The sequence below is a fragment of the Papio anubis genome, chromosome 20 (assembly GCF_008728515.1).
Source record: "Papio anubis isolate 15944 chromosome 20, Panubis1.0, whole genome shotgun sequence".
Lineage (NCBI taxonomy): Eukaryota > Metazoa > Chordata > Mammalia > Primates > Cercopithecidae > Papio > Papio anubis.
In genome coordinates, this window is record NC_044995.1 from 17210177 (window position 1) to 17227703 (window position 17527).

Here is a 17527-nt window from a genome sequence, read left to right on the forward strand (position 1 = left end):
GTAAATAGGAATTCTAAAGCGAGGGGGTAAATTTGATAGGGTACTGAATAACGTTTCTTGGGGATGTCAGAAGTGGAATCTGAGGGGAAGTTCTGAGGAAGTCTCAGGAAGCGCTAGGAGTGGGTGGTTGATGGAGGGCAATTTGTGAGAAAATCATCTAAAGAGTGTCTGAGGAAGGTGTGGTCTTCTGAGACTGGTCCTGGAGTGGGATGACAGAGTGATCTTTTTAGGAAAAACTCTTCAGAGATCTCAGTTGAGGAGAAACCTGAGTAAAGTCTCCAAAAGAGTACATGGGGAAGGCGGGGTCTTCTGAGTGTCAGAGGAGTGGGTTTTTCAGAAAGAATTCTAGGACTTTCTCAGAGCAGGAGCTCAGAGGGTTATTTTGGGGGGAAATTAGGTGTGTGTGAGGGTCTTCAGGGGATTCTAGAGGATTTAGGGGACCTGCGTAAGCAAGTTCAGGGAGTGACATCTCCAGAAAAGTCCCTTAGTAAGGCAGAAGTATTGAGTCAAGGGGTTCTGGGGGTGTCAGGAAGGTCTTGGAGGGATTTCAAGAACATCAGGAGGGTTCCAGGGGTTTGCTGGGGTCTCTAAGCTGTGTGTGTGTGGGGGGTCCTGAAAACCTGCATCTCAGAGGGGTCACCAAGAGAATCTTACGGTCTTACAGGGGTTGTGAGGAGGATCTTTAGAAAATTCCTCTAAAACCGGTCTGCAAGGAGGGATTCTGAAGTGTAAGTGAAGGGGAGTTCTAGGGGATCTGAGAGATAAACCATAAGGAAAGTTTTCAGGATCCTTAAACCATTTTTGCAGCGTGTGATGTGGGGGACTGGAAAATATGTGGAGTATGTAAAAGGGGTTTTGGAAGAAGCTTTTGAAATATGAAATTGAGAGTCCTCTGGAGATTTCAGGCAATCGCTGGAGACTTTAAGAATGAGTGGGGGTGAGGAAGGGGGTCCCGGGGAAGATCGCTGGGCTACCTGAGGGTGATCTCTAGGGCATTTCAGGGTGGTGAGACCAGGGGGAGACAGGAGGCCTCTGGGGGAGACTTTTGGGATCTGTGGAAAGATCCAGAGGGATACGTGAAGGGGGAGTGTGTATTACAGAAGGTTGCAATATGGTGGGGAGTGGGATGGGGTCTTCCAGGTGAGTTTTTGGGATCTGGGGGCATTTCAGAAAGTCTGTGAGGAAGATTTATTTTGGGGATATGGGAAGGAGATCTTCAGGGAAGATGATCAGGGTTCTTCGGGGGCATTCTGAAGGACTTCTGGGAGGGGGACTCAGAAATGCAGGGGGTATGAGCGGAAAATCTCCAAGGAGGTTTCTGGAATGGGGTAAGTAGGAGGGAAAATTCTTAGGATCTGGGAGGGGGAAGTCGGGTGAGCCTGTTGGGCTGTGAGAGGCAGGGCTCTGGGGGAGAGTTCTGGAACGGACAGGGGTCCGGAGGGAGCCTTGGGGAGGTGTGCAGAGCTCGTGAGGAAGGCTCCAGGAGCAGCTATGAGAGCCACGCTGTGGAATGGACGAGGAATGGCCTCCGAGGACTATTTCTGGAGACAGGAGGACGACGGGGGCTTCGGGGCCAAAGAGTGGGGGTCTGCAAGGAAGGCTGCCGAGACCCACGAAGGGCTCGGGGAGGCGGCTCCACGGGAGGGGTGGGTTCTGCAGGGACCTTTCGGGGCGCACACGGGGGCTCGGCAGGGTTTCCGGGGCTCTCCGAGGAGGATGTGCATGGGGTCCTGAGGAGGGGCCCCCGGCCCGGCCCTTCGGCAATCCCGAGGGCATGGGGAGGATTTCGGAGAGAAGCTTCTGCCAGGGCCCAGGAGGGAGACTGGGGACGGGCGCGGGGCTTCTCCCGTGGGCCCGACCCCCGAAGCCCGCGCTCCGCACCCGCCCGCCGCCGCCGCCGCCCGCGGTTCGGGGTCCCTGAGGGGGCGGGGCCGCCCGCGCGGCCTGGGTCGCCCTGAGGGGAGCCCCGCGCGCCCTGACCCGCCGCCGCCCCGCGCCGGCCCGGCCCGAGACTCACCGCCTCGGCCTTCGCCACCACCGCCGCCGCTCGGGCCTCCTCAGGCCACCGCCGCCGCCGTCGCCCCCTCTCGGGCCCGCAAGCTCCCCTCCCTCCTCCCGCACCGACCACCGCCGCCGCCGCCGCCGCCGCCGTCGCGCTGCGTCACCGCGCCGTGCGTCACCGCCCCTGGCCCCGCCCCGATGGGGGCCGCCGCGCGCGGGCATTAGCTCTCGCCCGGGTGACGAACGGCGCGCCAGCCAACGGGCGACGAGGGCAGCCCGAAGGGCGGGAGGTGTGAGCCGAGTAAGGCGGGGTCCCGGCGAGGAGAGGAGCGACGGTGGTGGAACGGGACCCAAGAGGCCCGCCCCCTCCTCGGCGGGATTGGTCGGACGTGGGGGTGACGGGCAGTCGGTCAGGCCTGGGGTTTGGGGCTGGGGGGCGGGGAAGGGGCGGGGCGCGCGCGGCGTTGCCTAGGGTAACGGGCCCGGCGGAGCCTGGGATTGGGCCTCCAGGCCCGCAGGGGGCAGGCTCGCGCGCGTCCACCCCAGCTGCCCGGAGCGAAGTCGCAGTTCCCGATTCAGGCGTTCCGGGCCTCCTCTTCCCCGCCCCTTGGGTGGCCCGCCCCACCCAACGCTGTCCCCGGTAGCCGTCTGCACTCGGGCTTTGGGGGGCTCGGCTTTCTCATCGCGCTGTTCTGAGCCTGCCGCTTGCTCTCTCCGATGGGAATGGCGAGGCGAGATCTAGCCGTTAGGGTGGGAAGAGAATGCACGGAAAGCGCTCGGGATCAAGGAGGCCGCCAATAAACGGGAGTTGTTGCTATGACTTTCGTTGTGATCTGGGCGTTCCACAAACTGTCTTGGGTCTGGGTGAACTAATCAGAGGGATCTGTGTTCAGAAGGCTCTCGGTGACAGAGATCTGGCTTGTTACAGGCACTCAGAGAGCCAGTCGGGGTCGAGGGTCGAGTTGAAGACAGGGAGGGGTGAGGAACGAGCAGAGGCCAGTTGTTTGGCCACTTGAGAGAGTTTGGACTTGTCCCGAGGGCACTAGGGAGCCCTGAAGGGCTTCAAGCCGGGGAGGATCATGGTGAGTCGGGGGTTTTGGAGAGATGTCTCTCTGGCTTATACATGGAGGGCGGATTGGAGGGAATGAAACGGGGTCGGGAGTCCGGGGAGACAGCGGGGGGAGGAGTTGGGGAAGAAAGAGGGGGGTTTGCACAAGGGAGGGACTGTGGGGAGGGAAGGAGGTGCAGGTGGGAGGGACGCCCTGGAGGCAGAGCATACGGGCCCTGAAACTGGCTGGCCATGGAGTGGAAGGGGGAGAAAAGTTTAGAACCAGGCCCTCTGGCCGGGAGATTGGGCCCCAGAGGAGAAGCAGGTTGGGAAGATACTAAGCCCAATGTGGATGCCTAGCAGCGAGGTCCAGGAGGTACACAAACCCCGGGTCTGGAGCTTAAGAGAGAAATTGAGGCTGGAGACCAAGATATAAGGATCGTCAAAGATGGTAATTGAGGCTGTGGGAGTTAGGGGTCTAGCGCGGGGAGGGTGTGAAGGATCACTGGAGACAGGGAATGAACAGAACTCTGAAACGGAGAGGGAGGATTTGAGCAAAGGAATTGACACTGTCGATGAATATTGAAAAGGGCAGCCAGAGAGAGGAAGACCAGGACAGTGTGGCATTATAGACGCTTTGAGGAAAGGCCATTTCACCAAGGTGGGGCCATGTCACAAACCCCATCCACTACCTCCTGCATTTAAGCAACAGCCTTCACACTGTATAAAATGATTGTGCTTGATAACTGCTGGTTCATTAATTCATTCAATAATATTTCTTGAGTATCCAATATGTGCCAGGCTCTGCTTAAGGTGCTAAAAATACAACAGTAGGATGAGTGCGGTGACTCATACCTGTAATTCCAACATTATGGGAGGCCAAGGAAGGTGGATCACTTGAGGTCAGGAGTTCGAGACCAGCCTGACCAACATGACGTGAAACCCCGTCTCTACTAAAAATACAAAATCAGCGGAGCGTGGTGGCGCATGCCTGTAGTCCCAGCTACTTGGGAGGCTGAGGCAGGAGAATTGCTTGAACCCCGAGTGGCAGAGGTTGTAGTGAGCCAAGATCATGCCATTGCACTCCAGCCTGGGCAACAGCAGTGAAACTCCATCTCAAAAAAAACAAAAAACAAAAAACCAAAAAAAAAACTTACACTCTAGTTCCTGGGGACACAAACAATAAGGAAATACAGTGTTACTTTGTGTTACTTTCCAAGGAGAAAAAGAAAGCAGTGGCCGGGCATGGTGACTCACACCTGTAATCCCAGCACTTTGGGAGGCTGAGGCCGGTGGATCACTTGAGGCCAGGAGTTTGAGACCAGCCTGGCCAAAGTGGCAAAACCCTGTCTCTACTAAAAATGCCAAAAATTAACTGGGCATAGTGGCACATGCCTGTAGTCCCAGCTACTCAGGAGGGTGAGGCAGGAGAATCACTTGAACCCAGGAGGCGGAGGTTGCAATAAGCAGAGATTTGCCATTGCACTGTAGCCCAGGTGACAGACTATGTCTGTAAATAAACAAACAAATAAATAAACAACAAGAAAGCAGCTAAGAGAATGGAGTGATGCAGCCAGAGTTAATTTACATGGGGAAAGGCGTCTTTCATTAGGTGAGACTGAAACAGAAATCTGAAGGAATGAAGGAGAAAGAGGGGGTTCCAGAAAAAGAAAACAGCAAGTGCAAAGGCCATGTGGTAGGATCATTCACAGAACCACAAAGAGGCCAGCATTGCTGGAGTGGAGTGAGCAAAAAGAGGGCCAATGAAGGGCAAGGTCCAAGAGGCAATGGGGTAGGGGTGGTGACAGGTAACTTAGTATTTTTGTCATTGTTGGGGGGGGTGTGTGTGTGTATGTGTGTGTGTGTGTGTGTGTGTGTGGCAGGGTCTCACTCTGTTGCCCAGGCTGGACTATAGTGGTGTGATCGTGGCTAACTACAACCTCAGCTCACTGCAACCCCTGCCTCCTGGGTTCAAGCGATTCTCCTGCCTCAGCCTCTGGAGTAGCTGGAACTACAGCCATATGCCATCACCCCTGGCTAGGTTTTGTATTTTCAGTAGTAATGGAGTTTCACCATGTTGCCCAGGCTGGTCTCGAACTCCTGGACTCAAGTGATCTGCCCACCTCAGCCTCCCAAATTGTTGCGATTACAGGCATGAGCCAACACGCCCGGCCTGCTGTTTGTTTTTTAGAGACAGGATCTCACTCTGTCATCTGGGCTGGAGTGCAGTGGTGCAATCTAGCTCACTGCAGCCTCAAACTCCTGGACTCAAGTGATCTTCCCAACCTTAGCCTCGCAAGTAGCTGGTACTTGGGATTACAGACACATGCCACCATGCCCGGCTACTTTTAAATTTTTTTTTAGAGACAGGGTCTTGCTATGTTGCCCAGGCTGGTCTTGAACTCCTGGTCTCAAGCAATTCTCTTGCCTTGGCCTCCCAAAGTGCTGGGATTACAGGCATGAGCCACTGTGTCTGGCCCATGGGAGGGTTCCAGACCAGCCTGGCCAACATGGTAAAACCATGTCTCTACTAAAAATACAAAAATATGGCTAGGCGCCGTAGCTCATGCCTGTAATCCCAGCACTTTGGGAAGCTGAGGCAGGCAGATCACGAGGTCAGGAGTTCAAGACTAGCCTGACCAACATGGTGAAACCCCATCTCTACTAGAAATACAAAAATTAGCTGGTTGTGGTGGCATGCACCTGTAATCCCAGCTACTCATGAGGCTGAGGCAGGAGAACTGCTTGAACCCAGGAGGCAGAGGTTGCAGTGAGCCAAGATTGTGCCACTGCACTCCAGCCTGGGCGACAGAGAGAGACTCCATCTCAAGAAAAAAAAAAAAAAAAAAAGCTGGCTGCGGTGGCTCATGCCTGTAATCCCAGCTACTTGGGAGGCTGAGGTGAGAGAATCGGTTGAACCCAGGAGGTGGAGGTTGCAGTGAGCTGAAATGGTGCCACTGTACTCCAGCCTGGGTGACAGAGCGAGACCCCTGTCTCAAAAAAAAAAAAAAAGAAAGAAAGAAAAGAAAAGAGAACCAGTGTGGTGTCGTGAAGATGATGTTTCAGGGAACAGGGAGTGATGGGCTGTGTCAGATGTGGCTAAGGAGGACTGAGGTGTGACCATTAGATCCAGCACCGTGGAGTGCGTGGGTGACCTTGACAAGGGCATGTCAGCCGAGAGGAGTATGGGGGAAAGGCTGGTTGGAGGAGGCACAAGAGGAAACTGGGAGGAGAAATTGGAGGCAGCAATGTAGATGATTCTTTTGAGAAATCTTGCGGAAAAGGGAAGGAAATGAGTGAGCAGCAGCTGGACAGGAGATAAGGTTTTATGTTTTTAAAAGTGGAAGAGGCCAGACTCGGTGGCTCATGCCTGTAATCCCTGCACATTGAGAGGCTGAGGCAGGAGGATCGCTTGAGGCCAGGAGTTTGAGGCCAGTGCGGGCCACATAGTGAGATCCTGTCTCTATAAAAAGAAAAAACAAAATTGGCTAGGCATGGTGCTGCGTGCCTATAGTCCCAGCTACCTAGGAGGCCAAGGTGGGAAGGTGGCTTGAGCCGAGAAGTTGGAGGTTACAGTGAGCTATGATTGCACCACTGTACTCCAGCCTGGGTGACAGAATGAGACCCTGTCTCAAAAGAAAAAAAGAAAAGAAAAAAAAAATAAGATGGAAGAAGTAACACTACATGGAGACTAAGCAGAAAGATCCAGGAGGCATGGGGATATTGGTGAGACAAGAGAGAAAGGGAGGATAGCTGCAGAGATGTAGGTAAAGGGGTAGAGTCCAGTGCAGGGTCTGGGGTTTGCCCACTGGAGGGAAGTGGGCCAGTCACAGTGGGCCTAGGAACCTGTGAAAATTCTCTTTTGTTTGCTTTTATTTTCTCACTGAAATACATATGGTTTTCGTGTGAACTACTTTCCTTTTATTTCTTCTTTATATGACAGTCAGGACATTATATTGATTTTTTTGAATTTATGTGTGTAAGTAGGTTATATTATCTAGGAATTTTATTTCGGGATGGGAAAAGGGGGCAGTGCAAAAATACTCAATAAAAAAAATGGCCGGGCATGGTGGCTCACGGTGGCTCACAACTGGAGTCCCAGCACTTTGGGAAGCCGAGGCAGGTGGATCATTTGAGGTCAGGAGTTCGAGACAACCTGGTCAACATGGTGAAACCCCATTTCTACTAAAAATACAGAAATTAGCCGGGCATAGTGGCACGTGCCTGTAGTCCCAGCTACTTGGGAGGCTGAGGCCAGAGAATGGCTTGAACCTGGGAGGCGGAGGTTGCAGTGAACTGAGATCGCACCACTGCACTCCATCCTGGGTGACAGAGTGAGACCCTGTCTCAAAAAAAAAAAAAAAAAAAAAGTGGGTACTGGTCTGATTGAGCTCCCTTGTTGCAGGGCCTCATAGGTCATTGCAAGGCTAGTGAGTTTGAAAAAGTGCAGGAAAAAAGTCACCATTACCCAGGCAGTGTGGGGTGGCCCCTCTGGTCCCCATTTTGCCATTGACATAATGGGCATCAGTCTGACCAGCAAAAGACTGAACTCCCCTTTTCCAGCCCTGCAATTCAAATATCCCAGATGGGGGTCAATCCAGGAAGGCTGCCTGAAGGAGGGGAGGAGCAAAATAGTTCGTTTTAGTGTGTGTATATATATATATTTTTTGAGATGGTGTCATGCTCTGTCACCCAGGCTGGAGTGCAGTGGCATGATCTCAGCTCACTGCAAGCTCTGCCTCCTGGGTTCACGCCATTCTCTTGCCTCATCCTCCCCAGTAGCTGGGACTACAAGCACCCGCCACCACGCCCGGCTAATTTTTTTTGTATTTTTAGTAGAGACGGGGTTTCACCATGTTAGCCAGGATGGTCTCGATCTCCTGACCTCGTGATCTGCCCACCTTGGCCTCCCAAAGTGCTAGGATTACAGGTGTGAGCTACTGTGCCCAGCCCGTTTTTAGTATCTATTGTATCTGCCATGCTGGCAGCTATGTGAAGCTATTTATTTATTTTTATTTATATTTATTGAGACAGAGTCTCACTCTGTTGCCCAGGCTAGAGTGCAATGACGTGATCTTGACTCACTGCAACCTCTGCTGCTTGGATTCAAGCGATTCTTGTGCCTCAGCCTCCTGAGTAGCTGGGATTACAGGCATGCACCCCCAAGTCTAGCTAATATTTTGTATTTTTAGTAGAGACAAGGTTTCGCCATGTTGGCCAGGCTGGTCTCCAGCTCCTGACCTCAGGTGATCTGCCCGCCTTGGCCTCCCAAAGTGCTGGCATTACAGGTGTGAGCCACCGTGCCCGGCCCATGTGAAGCTATTTCTATCCTCACCACAATCTCAAATCAGAGGGGTGAAGTTACTTAGCTAGGGTCACACAGCAAGGAAGCTTTTGAACCCTGGTCTGAGCAATTTCCTGACAGGTCCTGGCAGATGAGGGGAAGGAAGGAGGGGGAGGAGCCCTCTGTGACAGTTGTCCCAGAAAGGGCATAAACAGGATGTGGTGTTGCATGAAACCTTCCTCCTACTGCATAGCCTGCCCCCTCTGCAACCCCGGTCCCCACCCCTAGAAGACAGCGGAACTGAGAAAAGAAGAGGCCTGTGGACAGAACAACCATGGTCAGGGGACAGGGGTCCTATGGGAAGAGCTGGGGCTGGGGTCGGAGGACACCTGGGCGAAGGTCAGGCTACGGGATGGAGGTCACGGGCCGGGAAGGGGACACCACTGTGGCGAACAGCCTGGCTGGGAGGACAGAGAGACAGCGGCTCTGGGTTTAGGCCCAGGAAGTGGATCTCTGCATCTCCTTGAGTGTCCCCCAAGGGTCCCCGTGGAGAAGGCAGGAATCCAGCCCCTGCTCCGCGCCCCAAGCTGAGCGACCTGGTGAGGGGTACCTGCCCTGCAGGAAGGGTGCCTTTTCTCAGTGTTCACAAAGGCATCAGATGGGCCGGTGCAATGCACCTCTTCATGAGCGGATGGAGAAACTGAGGTTTGGGGAAGGGGTGAGGGCTGAGGCCAGACCATCTCAGCTCTTCCTGGGTCCTTCTGGCAGTCTGACTCCCTGGTGGTGTGCGAGGTAGACCCAGAGCTAACAGAAAAGCTGAGGAAATTCCGCTTCCGGAAAGAGACAGACAATGCAGCCATCATAAGTGAGTGGCATCTTCCCCCATGAAAGGATGGGAGGGCGCTGGTGGGGGCAAATAAGGAGGGCTGGGCTCGTGTACCCTGTGGATCGGGGGAGTGTCTAATCCGTGTGTGCCACACCTCCCCAGTGAAGGTGGACAAAGACCGGCAGATGGTGGTACTGGAGGAAGAATTTCAGGTGAGGGGCTGGGGTGGTTGGGACTGGGAGGTACGGGCTGGGACTGGGAGACCCAAGTGGTTGGAACTGATATGAAGAGCCTGGCATGGGGGTAGAAAGACCTGGAGATCGGCTGAGCACGGTGGCTAACGCCTGTAATCCCAGCACTTTGGGAGGCCGAGGCGGGCAAATCACTTGAGGTCAGGAGTTCAAGACCGGCCTGGCCAACACGGTGAAACCCCATCTGTACTAAAAATATAAAAAGTTTGCTGGGCGTTGTGGCGTGCACCTGTAATCACAGCTACTTGGGAGGCCGAGGCAGGAGAATCACTGGAACCCAGGAAGTGGAGGCCGTAGTGAGTCGAGATCGTGCCACTACACTTCAGTCTGAGCCACAGAGCAAGACTCTGTCTCAGAAAACAAAAACAAAAACAAAACCAAACCTGGAGATCAAGTTCTAGCTCACTCATGACCCCCAGCAAGAGAGTTTGCCTGTATGTGTCTCTATTTTCTCATCTGTGAAATGGGGAGAATAGTACTTACCTCATAGGCTTGTTTTTACATCCAGTGATTTAATTCTTGTAATGGGTTTAGAACAAGGCCTGGCACTTACTATATGCTCAATAAGGTGATGATGATCTTAATAATGATGATAATAATGCTTTATTGGCATTCAGATGAAAGAGTTTCCACAGAAAGTTAAAGAGCTAGCCGGGCGTGGTGGCTCATGCCTGTGATGCCAGCACTTTGGGAGGCTGAGGCAGGAGGATCACTTGAGCCCAGGAGTTTGAGACCAGCCTGGGCAACATGGTAACACCCTGACTCTACTAAAAATACAAAAATTAGCCAAGCACAGTGGTGTGCACCTGTGATCCCAGCTATTTAGGAGGCTGAGGTTGGAGGGTTGCTCGAGGCCGGGAGTTTGAGACCAACCTGGGCAACAAAGCAAGACCCCATCTCTACAAATAACAATAACAACAACAACAAACAAAAAAGAGGTAGACTTCACCCTCTGGTGGCCTCACTGTCTTTATCAATAACAAGAACGATAATAAGGCTTATTTCCCTAGAGTTGTGATGCGGATTTATAAGGGAATCCATGGAGACTGAGGGCTGGGGCTCTCTCAGGCCCTCTGAAAAGCAGTATAGTGAAGCAGTTATGATTTGAACACAGATTCAAATCTCAACTCTGCTACTTTCTATCTGTGCAATCTTGGGCAAATGGCTTAACACCTCTGGGCCTCAGTTTTCTCAGCTGTATAATGGGCATAATGATAGGACCTACCCCACAGACTTATGGGATAGTTCTATGAATTAATCCATGTGTGTTTCGTAGAACAGTGCCTTGGCACATGGTAAGTGCTTACCTAAAGGCAGTCATTTTTTTTTTCTTTTGACATGGAGTTTCGATCTTTTTTGCCCAGGCTAGAGTGCAATGGCACAATCTTGACTCACTGCAACCTCCGCCTCCTGGGTTCATGCAATTCTCCTGCCTCAGCCTCCCAGGTAGCTGGGATTACAGGTGCACGCCACCATGCCTGGCTAATTTTTTTTTTTGAGATGGAGTCTCACTCTGTCTCCCAGGCTGGAGTACAGTGGCGCGATCTCGGCTCATTGCAACCTCCGCATCCCAAATTCAAGCAATTCTCCTGCCTCAGCTTCCCGAGTAGCTGGGACTACAAGTGCATGCCACCACACCTGGCTAATTTTCTGTATTTTTAGTGGAAATGGGTTTCACTCTTTTAGCCAGGATGGTCTCAATGATTTCCTGACCTTGTGATCCACCCGCCTCGGCCTCCCAAAGTGCTGGGATTACAGGCATGAGCCACCTCGCCCAGCCACGCCTGGCTAATTTTGTATTTTTAGTAGAGATGGGGTTTCACCATGTTGGCCAGTCTGGTCTCTAACTCTTGGCCTCAGGTAATCTACCTGCCTCAGCCTCCCAAAGTGCTGAGATTTACAGGCGTGAGCCACTGCGCCCAGCCTCATTCTTTGTCTTTTCTTCTGTTTTCTTGCCTCAGAACATTTCCCCAGAGGAGCTCAAAATGGAATTGCCTGAGAGACAGCCCAGGTATCCTGGGGGAAGAAAGGGTTGGATCAGGCCATGAGGGGAGGGGTGATGTTGGAAGTACAGGCTAAGAGACTTCTTGAATTCTAGCCCTATTCATGGATTTAGAATCTCTGTGTCTGGCCTGGCAAGGTAGCTCATCCCTGTAATCCCAGCACTTTGGGAGATCGAGGAGGGCAGATCACTTGAAGTCGGGAGTTCAAGACCAGCCTGGCCAACACGGTGAAACCCTGTCTCTACTAAAAATCTAAAAATTAGGTGGGTGTGGTGGCATGCGACTGTAATCCCAGCTACTCAGGAGGCTGTGGCACGAGAATCACTTGAACTTGGGAGGCAGAGGTTGCAGTGAGCTGAGATCACCCCACTGCACTCCAGCCTGGCTGACACAGCAAGACTCCATCTCAAAAAAAAAAAAAAAAAAAAAGAATCTCTGTGTTTGAGGCCAAGAGTTCATACTCTAGAACTTTTTGTTTGCATAGCAATATTTTATTGCAGAATTTTACACCGATAATTTATATGATACTGGTTTAGAGTCTCCTTTTTTTTTTTTTTTGTACAAACTTTTTTGGGTTTTTGTTTCAACATTACGCTGACATCATTTTTAAAAAATGAAATTTTGGCCAGGCACTGTGGCCCCCACCTGTAATCCCAGCACTTTGGGAACCCGAAGTGAGTGGGAGGATCACCTGAGGTCAGGAGTTCAAGACTATCCTGGGCAACATAGCAAGACTTTGTCTCTATTTTTTTGTTGTTGTTGTTAGAGACAGAGTCTCACTCTGTCGCCCAGGCTGGAGTGCAGTGGCGTGATCTTGGCTCACTGCAAACTCTGCCTCCCAGGTTCAAGCGATTCTCTGGCCTCAGCCTCCCGAGTAGCTGGGATTACAGGCGCACACCACCATGCCCAGCTAATTTTTGTATTTTTAGTGGAGACAGGGTTTCACCATGTTGGCCAGGCTGGTCTTGAACTTCTAACCTCAGGTGATCCACCTGCCTCGGCCTCCCAAAGTGCTGGGATTACAGGCGTGAGCCACCACACCTGGTGGAGGACCTTGTCTTTGTTAAAAAAAAAAAAAAAAAAAAGAGAGAAAAACATTAGCCAGGCATGGTGGTGTGTGCCTGTGGTTCTGGCTACTTGGGAAACTGAAGTTGAGGATCACTTGAGTTCAGGAAGTTGAGGCTACAAGTGAGCCAAGATAGCACTCCTGCACTCCAGCCTGGGTGACAGAGCAAGACCCTGTCTCAAAAAAACAAAAAAAGAGAAATTTTCCTTCTTTTTCAATGTTTGGGAACACTTTAGGTAGCAAATGAATTATTGTAGCAATATCATTAGGTAGCAATATCATTATTATTTTATTTAAAAAATTTTTAGAGACAGGATCTCGCTGTGTCACCCAGACTATTGGGCAGTGCTGTGATCCTAGCTCACTGTAGCCTCCAACTCCTGGGCTCAAGCCATCCTCCTGCCTCAGCCTCCCAAGCAACTGGGACTGCAGGCACCGCCACTGCACCCTGCTAAAGGAATGACTTGACTTTTAATGATTAAGTATAATCCTGGGTGAAGTCACATGAGCCTGGTGCTTTTTTTGGTGGAAGAGCTCTTTGACTATTTCTGTGAAAACTGGTCTGTTAAGATTTTTCATCTTGACTGAATTCATTTTGGGTCTCTAGGATTTTGATCCTCAATCCCAGGCTGTAGGACTCAACCAGGATCAGCTTCATGGGCATATGATAATTGCACAGGGCCCCGCACCTAGGAGGGGGCCTCACACATGGGGGTTAATGGTCACCTTCTTTATAGTTTTATCTTTGAATTTCTGTTTTGTATGAAGTCAGATGGGACAATGGACTTCACACAAATGTGCTGGGGTTTGGAGCTAGGTTCACAGGCAGTCCACCACCGGGCCGCCTCCCGGAACAGGTTCTCAGCCACCCACTCTCTGCACCCACCCAGTGACCACTGCTGTCCTTGGGCTTCCTGCTGGTGTGGGGAGGGTCGGGGTCCAGTACGCACCCCTTGCCTGACAAGTTACAGGGTGTTCCTGTGAGCATCTGTGCTCTGCCTGCGCATATCCTCATGCCTGAGGGAGCAAGACTTTAAATAGCAAATTAAAAAAGACCGGCTGAGCGCAGTGGCTCGCCCCTGTAATCTCAGCACTTTGGGAGTCTGAGGTGGGAGTACTGCTTGTGACTAGGAGTTCGAGACCAGCCTGGGCAACATAACAAGACCCCCATTTCTACTAAAATTTTTTAAATAAAAGGGCAGGCACAGTAGCTCATGCCTGGAATCCTAGCACTTCGGGAGACTGAGGTGGGCAGATCACTTGAGCTCAGGAGTTTGAGACCAGCCTGGGCAACATGGTGAAACTCTGTCTCTGCAAAAAATACAGAAAAACATTAGCTGGACATGGTGGCACATGCCTGTAGTCCCAGCTACTTGGGAGGATGAGGCAGGAGGATCGCTTGAACCTGGGAGGTTGAGGCTGCAGTGAGCTGAGACCACGTCGCTGTACTCCATCCTGGGTGACAAAGTGAGACCCTGTCTCAAAAAAAAAAAAATTAGCTGGGCATGGTGGTGTGCACCTATAGTCCCAACTACTCTGGAGGCTGAGACAGGAGGATCACTTGAGCCCAGGAGTTCAAGACTGCAGTGAGCTAGGATTGCACCACCGCACTCCAGCCTGGGACAGAGTGAGGCCCTGTCTCTAATAATAGTAAAAAAAGACCAGGTCAGTCGAAGGAGGGACTACAAAAGAAAGGAAAACGCCTGTAATCCCAGCACTTTGGGAGGCCGAGACGGGCGGATCACGAGGTCAGGAGATCGAGACCATCCTGGCTAACACGGTGAAACCCTGTCTCTACTAAAAATACAAGAAAATTAGCCGGGCGAGGTGGCGGGCGCCTGTAGTCCCAGCTACTCAGGAGGCTGAGGCAGGAGAATGGCGTGAACCCGGGGGGGCGGAGCTTGCAGTGAGCCGAGATCGCGCCACTGCACTCCAGCCTGGGGCACAGAGCAAGACTCCGTCTCAAAAAAAAAAAAAAAAAAAAAAAAAAAAAAAAGAAAGGAAAACAATTTTCCTGCTTCTTGAACAAGAAGCCCCGCATTTTCATTTTACACCAGGCTTGGCCGATTCTGTAGCCATCCCTGGTCACAGTGCACTGGGGTTCGAGTGCACTGGACAGTATTGAATAGGGGGTGAGCACTTACATGCTGGCATTCACTTTCCCAGGTTCAAATCTCTCCCCTATCCATAGAACCTTGGGCAAGTGAGTTTGGGCCTCAGGTTTTCCATCTGTATGATGGGGATATTAATAGCACCTATATTATAAAGTTATTGTGAGTCAAATAAGCACTATTATTATTATTATTATTTGAGACGTAGTTCCGCTGTTGTCACCCACGCTGGAGTGCAGTGGTGTGATCTCGGCTCACTACAACCTCTGCTTCCTGAGTTCAAACGATTCTCTTGCCTCAGCCTCCTGACTAGCTGGGATTACAGGTGCATGCCACCGCTCCCAGCTAATTTTTGTATTTTTAGTAGAGATGGGGTTTCAACATGTTGGCCAGGCTGGTCTCGAACTCCTGACCTCAGGGTATCCACCTGCCTCGGCCTCCCAAAGTGCTGGGATTATAGGCGTGAGCCCTGCGCCTGGCCCTATGATTATTTTTTAATCATTTGTTGTGTTTGAGGTCAGTACCCTGAGTTCCAGACATCAACCCTGGTTCTCAGACTCAGCCAACATTTCAAGGCTGTGGACTCAGGTAATGGCTGTTGAGCCTGGGCTGCAGGCCAGAGTCCTGATTTTCAATTCCCTTTCATGGTAGGTTCGTGGTTTACAGCTACAAGTACGTGCATGACGATGGCCGAGTGTCCTACCCTTTGTGTTTCATCTTCTCCAGTCCTGTGGGTGAGACAGAACTCTACTCTCCTCAGGAGAGTGTGTGTGTGTGTGTGTGTGTGTGTGTAAATGCGTGAGTGCAGGTGTGTGCATGTGGGTGTGTGTGTGGCTGTGCGAATGTGTGCAGGCACCTGTGTTAGTGTGTGAGCATGTGACAGCCTGTGTGTGACCGGGTAAGGATGTGTGTGTGTCGCATGCGTGATGTGGGAGGGCAGTGAAGTGGAGGTGGGGGCTCAGATTCACCAAGAGCCCACCCGTTCTCAGTCCTGGGGCCTAAGCCAACCCACCTTTTCCTTTTACCTACAAAGCCCCGTCTGGCCCCTAAATCATGTCCAGAGACCCTCAGAATAACTTGAAGCCCCCAAAGCCAACCTAGAAACTGACTACAGTGAGGGGACCTCCTTAGAAGAGCTCCTAGGACTCTTGGAAAACTGCAGGGCCTTCAGGACATTACAAGAGAACATGCCTGGGTCCCCACTGATGTGCCTTTCTCCTCTTTTTCACGCAGGCTGCAAGCCGGAACAACAGATGATGTATGCAGGGAGTAAGAACAGGCTGGTGCAGACAGCAGAGCTCACAAAGGTTCAGGCTGGGGCGGGGCTCCAGAGTGTTAGGGAGAGGTGGTGTGGGTCCTGGGTCTGAGGGAAGAGGGACTAGAGTCCTCACTGTCTCAGTTTTTTTTTTTTTTTTTTTTTTTAAAGAACTGGGTCTGGCTCTGTCACCCAGGCTGGAGTGCAGTGGCGCAACCTCGGCTCACTGCAGCCTCCTCCTCCTGGGTTCAAGCGATTCTCCTGCCGCAGCCTCCCAAGTAGCTAGAACTATAGGCGCCCACCACCACGCCCAGCTAATTTTTGTATTTTTAGTAGAGTCAGGGTTTCACCATATTGGCCAGCCTGGTCTCGAACTCCTGACCTTAAGTGATCCACCCACCTCAGCCTCCCAAAGTGCTCTCTTACAGGCGTAAGCCACCGCGCCCGGCCACTGTCTCAGTTCTTGAGTAGATCATAATGCCGAGACCTCTCTCTGCCCAGGTGTTTGAAATCCGCACCACCGATGACCTCACGGAGGCCTGGCTCCAAGAGAAGTTGTCTTTCTTTCGTTGATTTCTGGGCTTGGGCCTGAATTCCTGATGTCTGAGTCCTCAAGGTGATTGGGGACTTGGACCCCTAGGACCTGAACAACCAAGACTTTAAATAAATTTAAAAATGCAAAAACTCAGAGATCCTCAGTTCGGACTCAGTATCTGCCTTTCATCTGGGCTCTAGCCGACGGTTCCTGCAGTACCAGACTTGGGCCAGCAGGGGGCGGGCTGACCTAGGGGAATGCGAGCTGGGTCCCGGAAGGGAAGGAGGATACCTGTTTCTTAGAAAGAAAGGGAAGGGCCTGAAGGATTTCCTTGGGGGTTGGGGGACGGATGGGCGAGGCCTGGGTCTCCTGGAGGTATTGGGGGAATATCTGGATCTACGGAGCGGTCACTTCCAAAGGGAACAAGGACCCCTGAGAATAAAGGAGGCAAAGTGCCCGTTTCCCCCCCCCCCCGTGACTCCCGACCTCTTGGGGATAGGAGGCATCACTGAATGCGACTTTTCTCAGCTGAGCCCTTAGGTAGGAAGAATTTAAAGGCCAAAGAGGTTTGAACGTAATTGCTTCAGGATCTCAGGAGCTGCTGGCGGGTGAATGGTTTGTACGGTCAGGTAGGCCTGAGGACCCAGGGCTGGGGAAAGTGAAGTCGATCCTGGGCCCTCAGTGGACCCCCAGGGGTGTGAGATTGAGGAGACAGGGAAGGGACACCTGCCCCCATGTGAAGATTCTTCTTTTCCTTCTCCTGGCATCTGTGGACATCGAACTTTCTCAGGCTTTCTGTGTCTGTCTCTGAGGGACATTGATTAAGCACCCATGGTAGACCAGGCTCTGAGAATTCCGAGATGGGCAGGTCTTCACAGAGATGAATCACACCCCTTCTGTCCCTCTGCTTCTCTTCCATGTTTCTAATTGTTCCCCTCTCTGTCCCCGGTTTCAGGGACGTGGGAACTCCCTCCTCCCACCCCTTTTCAGGTTCCCGGTAGAGAGGTGGCTGTTGTCATGGTAACAAAGACATAGTGACCTTGGGCCTGGGCCGCCCGTCCCCCACCCATGGCGTTCCCGGGGGTAGGGTCCAAAAAGCCCAGCTCCAAGCCCTCCCAGCTTTAAAACACCATCCCCTTACCACCCC

General features: G+C 52.1%; 2 protein-coding genes across 4 annotated transcripts in view; one reads left to right on the forward strand and one right to left on the reverse strand.

Moving 5' to 3' along the window:
• SAMD4B (sterile alpha motif domain containing 4B) overlaps positions 1 to 2198 on the reverse strand; it is a 42044-nt gene extending 39846 nt beyond the window's left edge. Inside the window, exon 1 of one of the 2 annotated variants that reach the window (XM_017952428.2) lies at positions 2018 to 2198. The gene's annotated coding sequence lies outside the window, so the exon portion shown is untranslated. The remainder of the gene's footprint in view (positions 1 to 2017) is intronic. The other variant, XM_009194435.2, reaches the window with a different exon arrangement.
• Positions 2199 to 2860: 662 nt separating this feature from the next.
• Positions 2861 to 16541, forward strand: GMFG (glia maturation factor gamma). 2 transcript variants are annotated; one of them, XM_009194429.4, is made up of 7 exons: positions 2861 to 3083; positions 9102 to 9198; positions 9322 to 9371; positions 11372 to 11421; positions 15242 to 15324; positions 15824 to 15897; positions 16347 to 16541. In XM_009194429.4, the coding sequence occupies exons 1-7, from the start codon at positions 3081 to 3083 to the stop codon at positions 16416 to 16418; spliced, it is 429 nt and encodes a 142-aa protein (XP_009192693.1). In that variant the 5' UTR covers positions 2861 to 3080; the 3' UTR covers positions 16419 to 16541. The 2 variants fall into 2 exon arrangements, with proteins under 2 accessions (XP_009192693.1, XP_003915554.1); XM_003915505.2 differs by lacking the exon at positions 2861 to 3083 and adding an exon at positions 8463 to 8670.
• Positions 16542 to 17527: the final 986 nt, after the last annotated feature.

Coding starts and splice junctions, on each gene's coding strand:
- GMFG (XM_009194429.4), top strand. Junction 9,372..11,371: donor TACTGGAGGAAGAATTTCAG/GTGAGGGGCTGG, acceptor TTCTTGCCTCAG/AACATTTCCCCAGAGGAGCT. Junction 15,325..15,823: donor CATCTTCTCCAGTCCTGTGG/GTGAGACAGAAC, acceptor TTTTTCACGCAG/GCTGCAAGCCGGAACAACAG.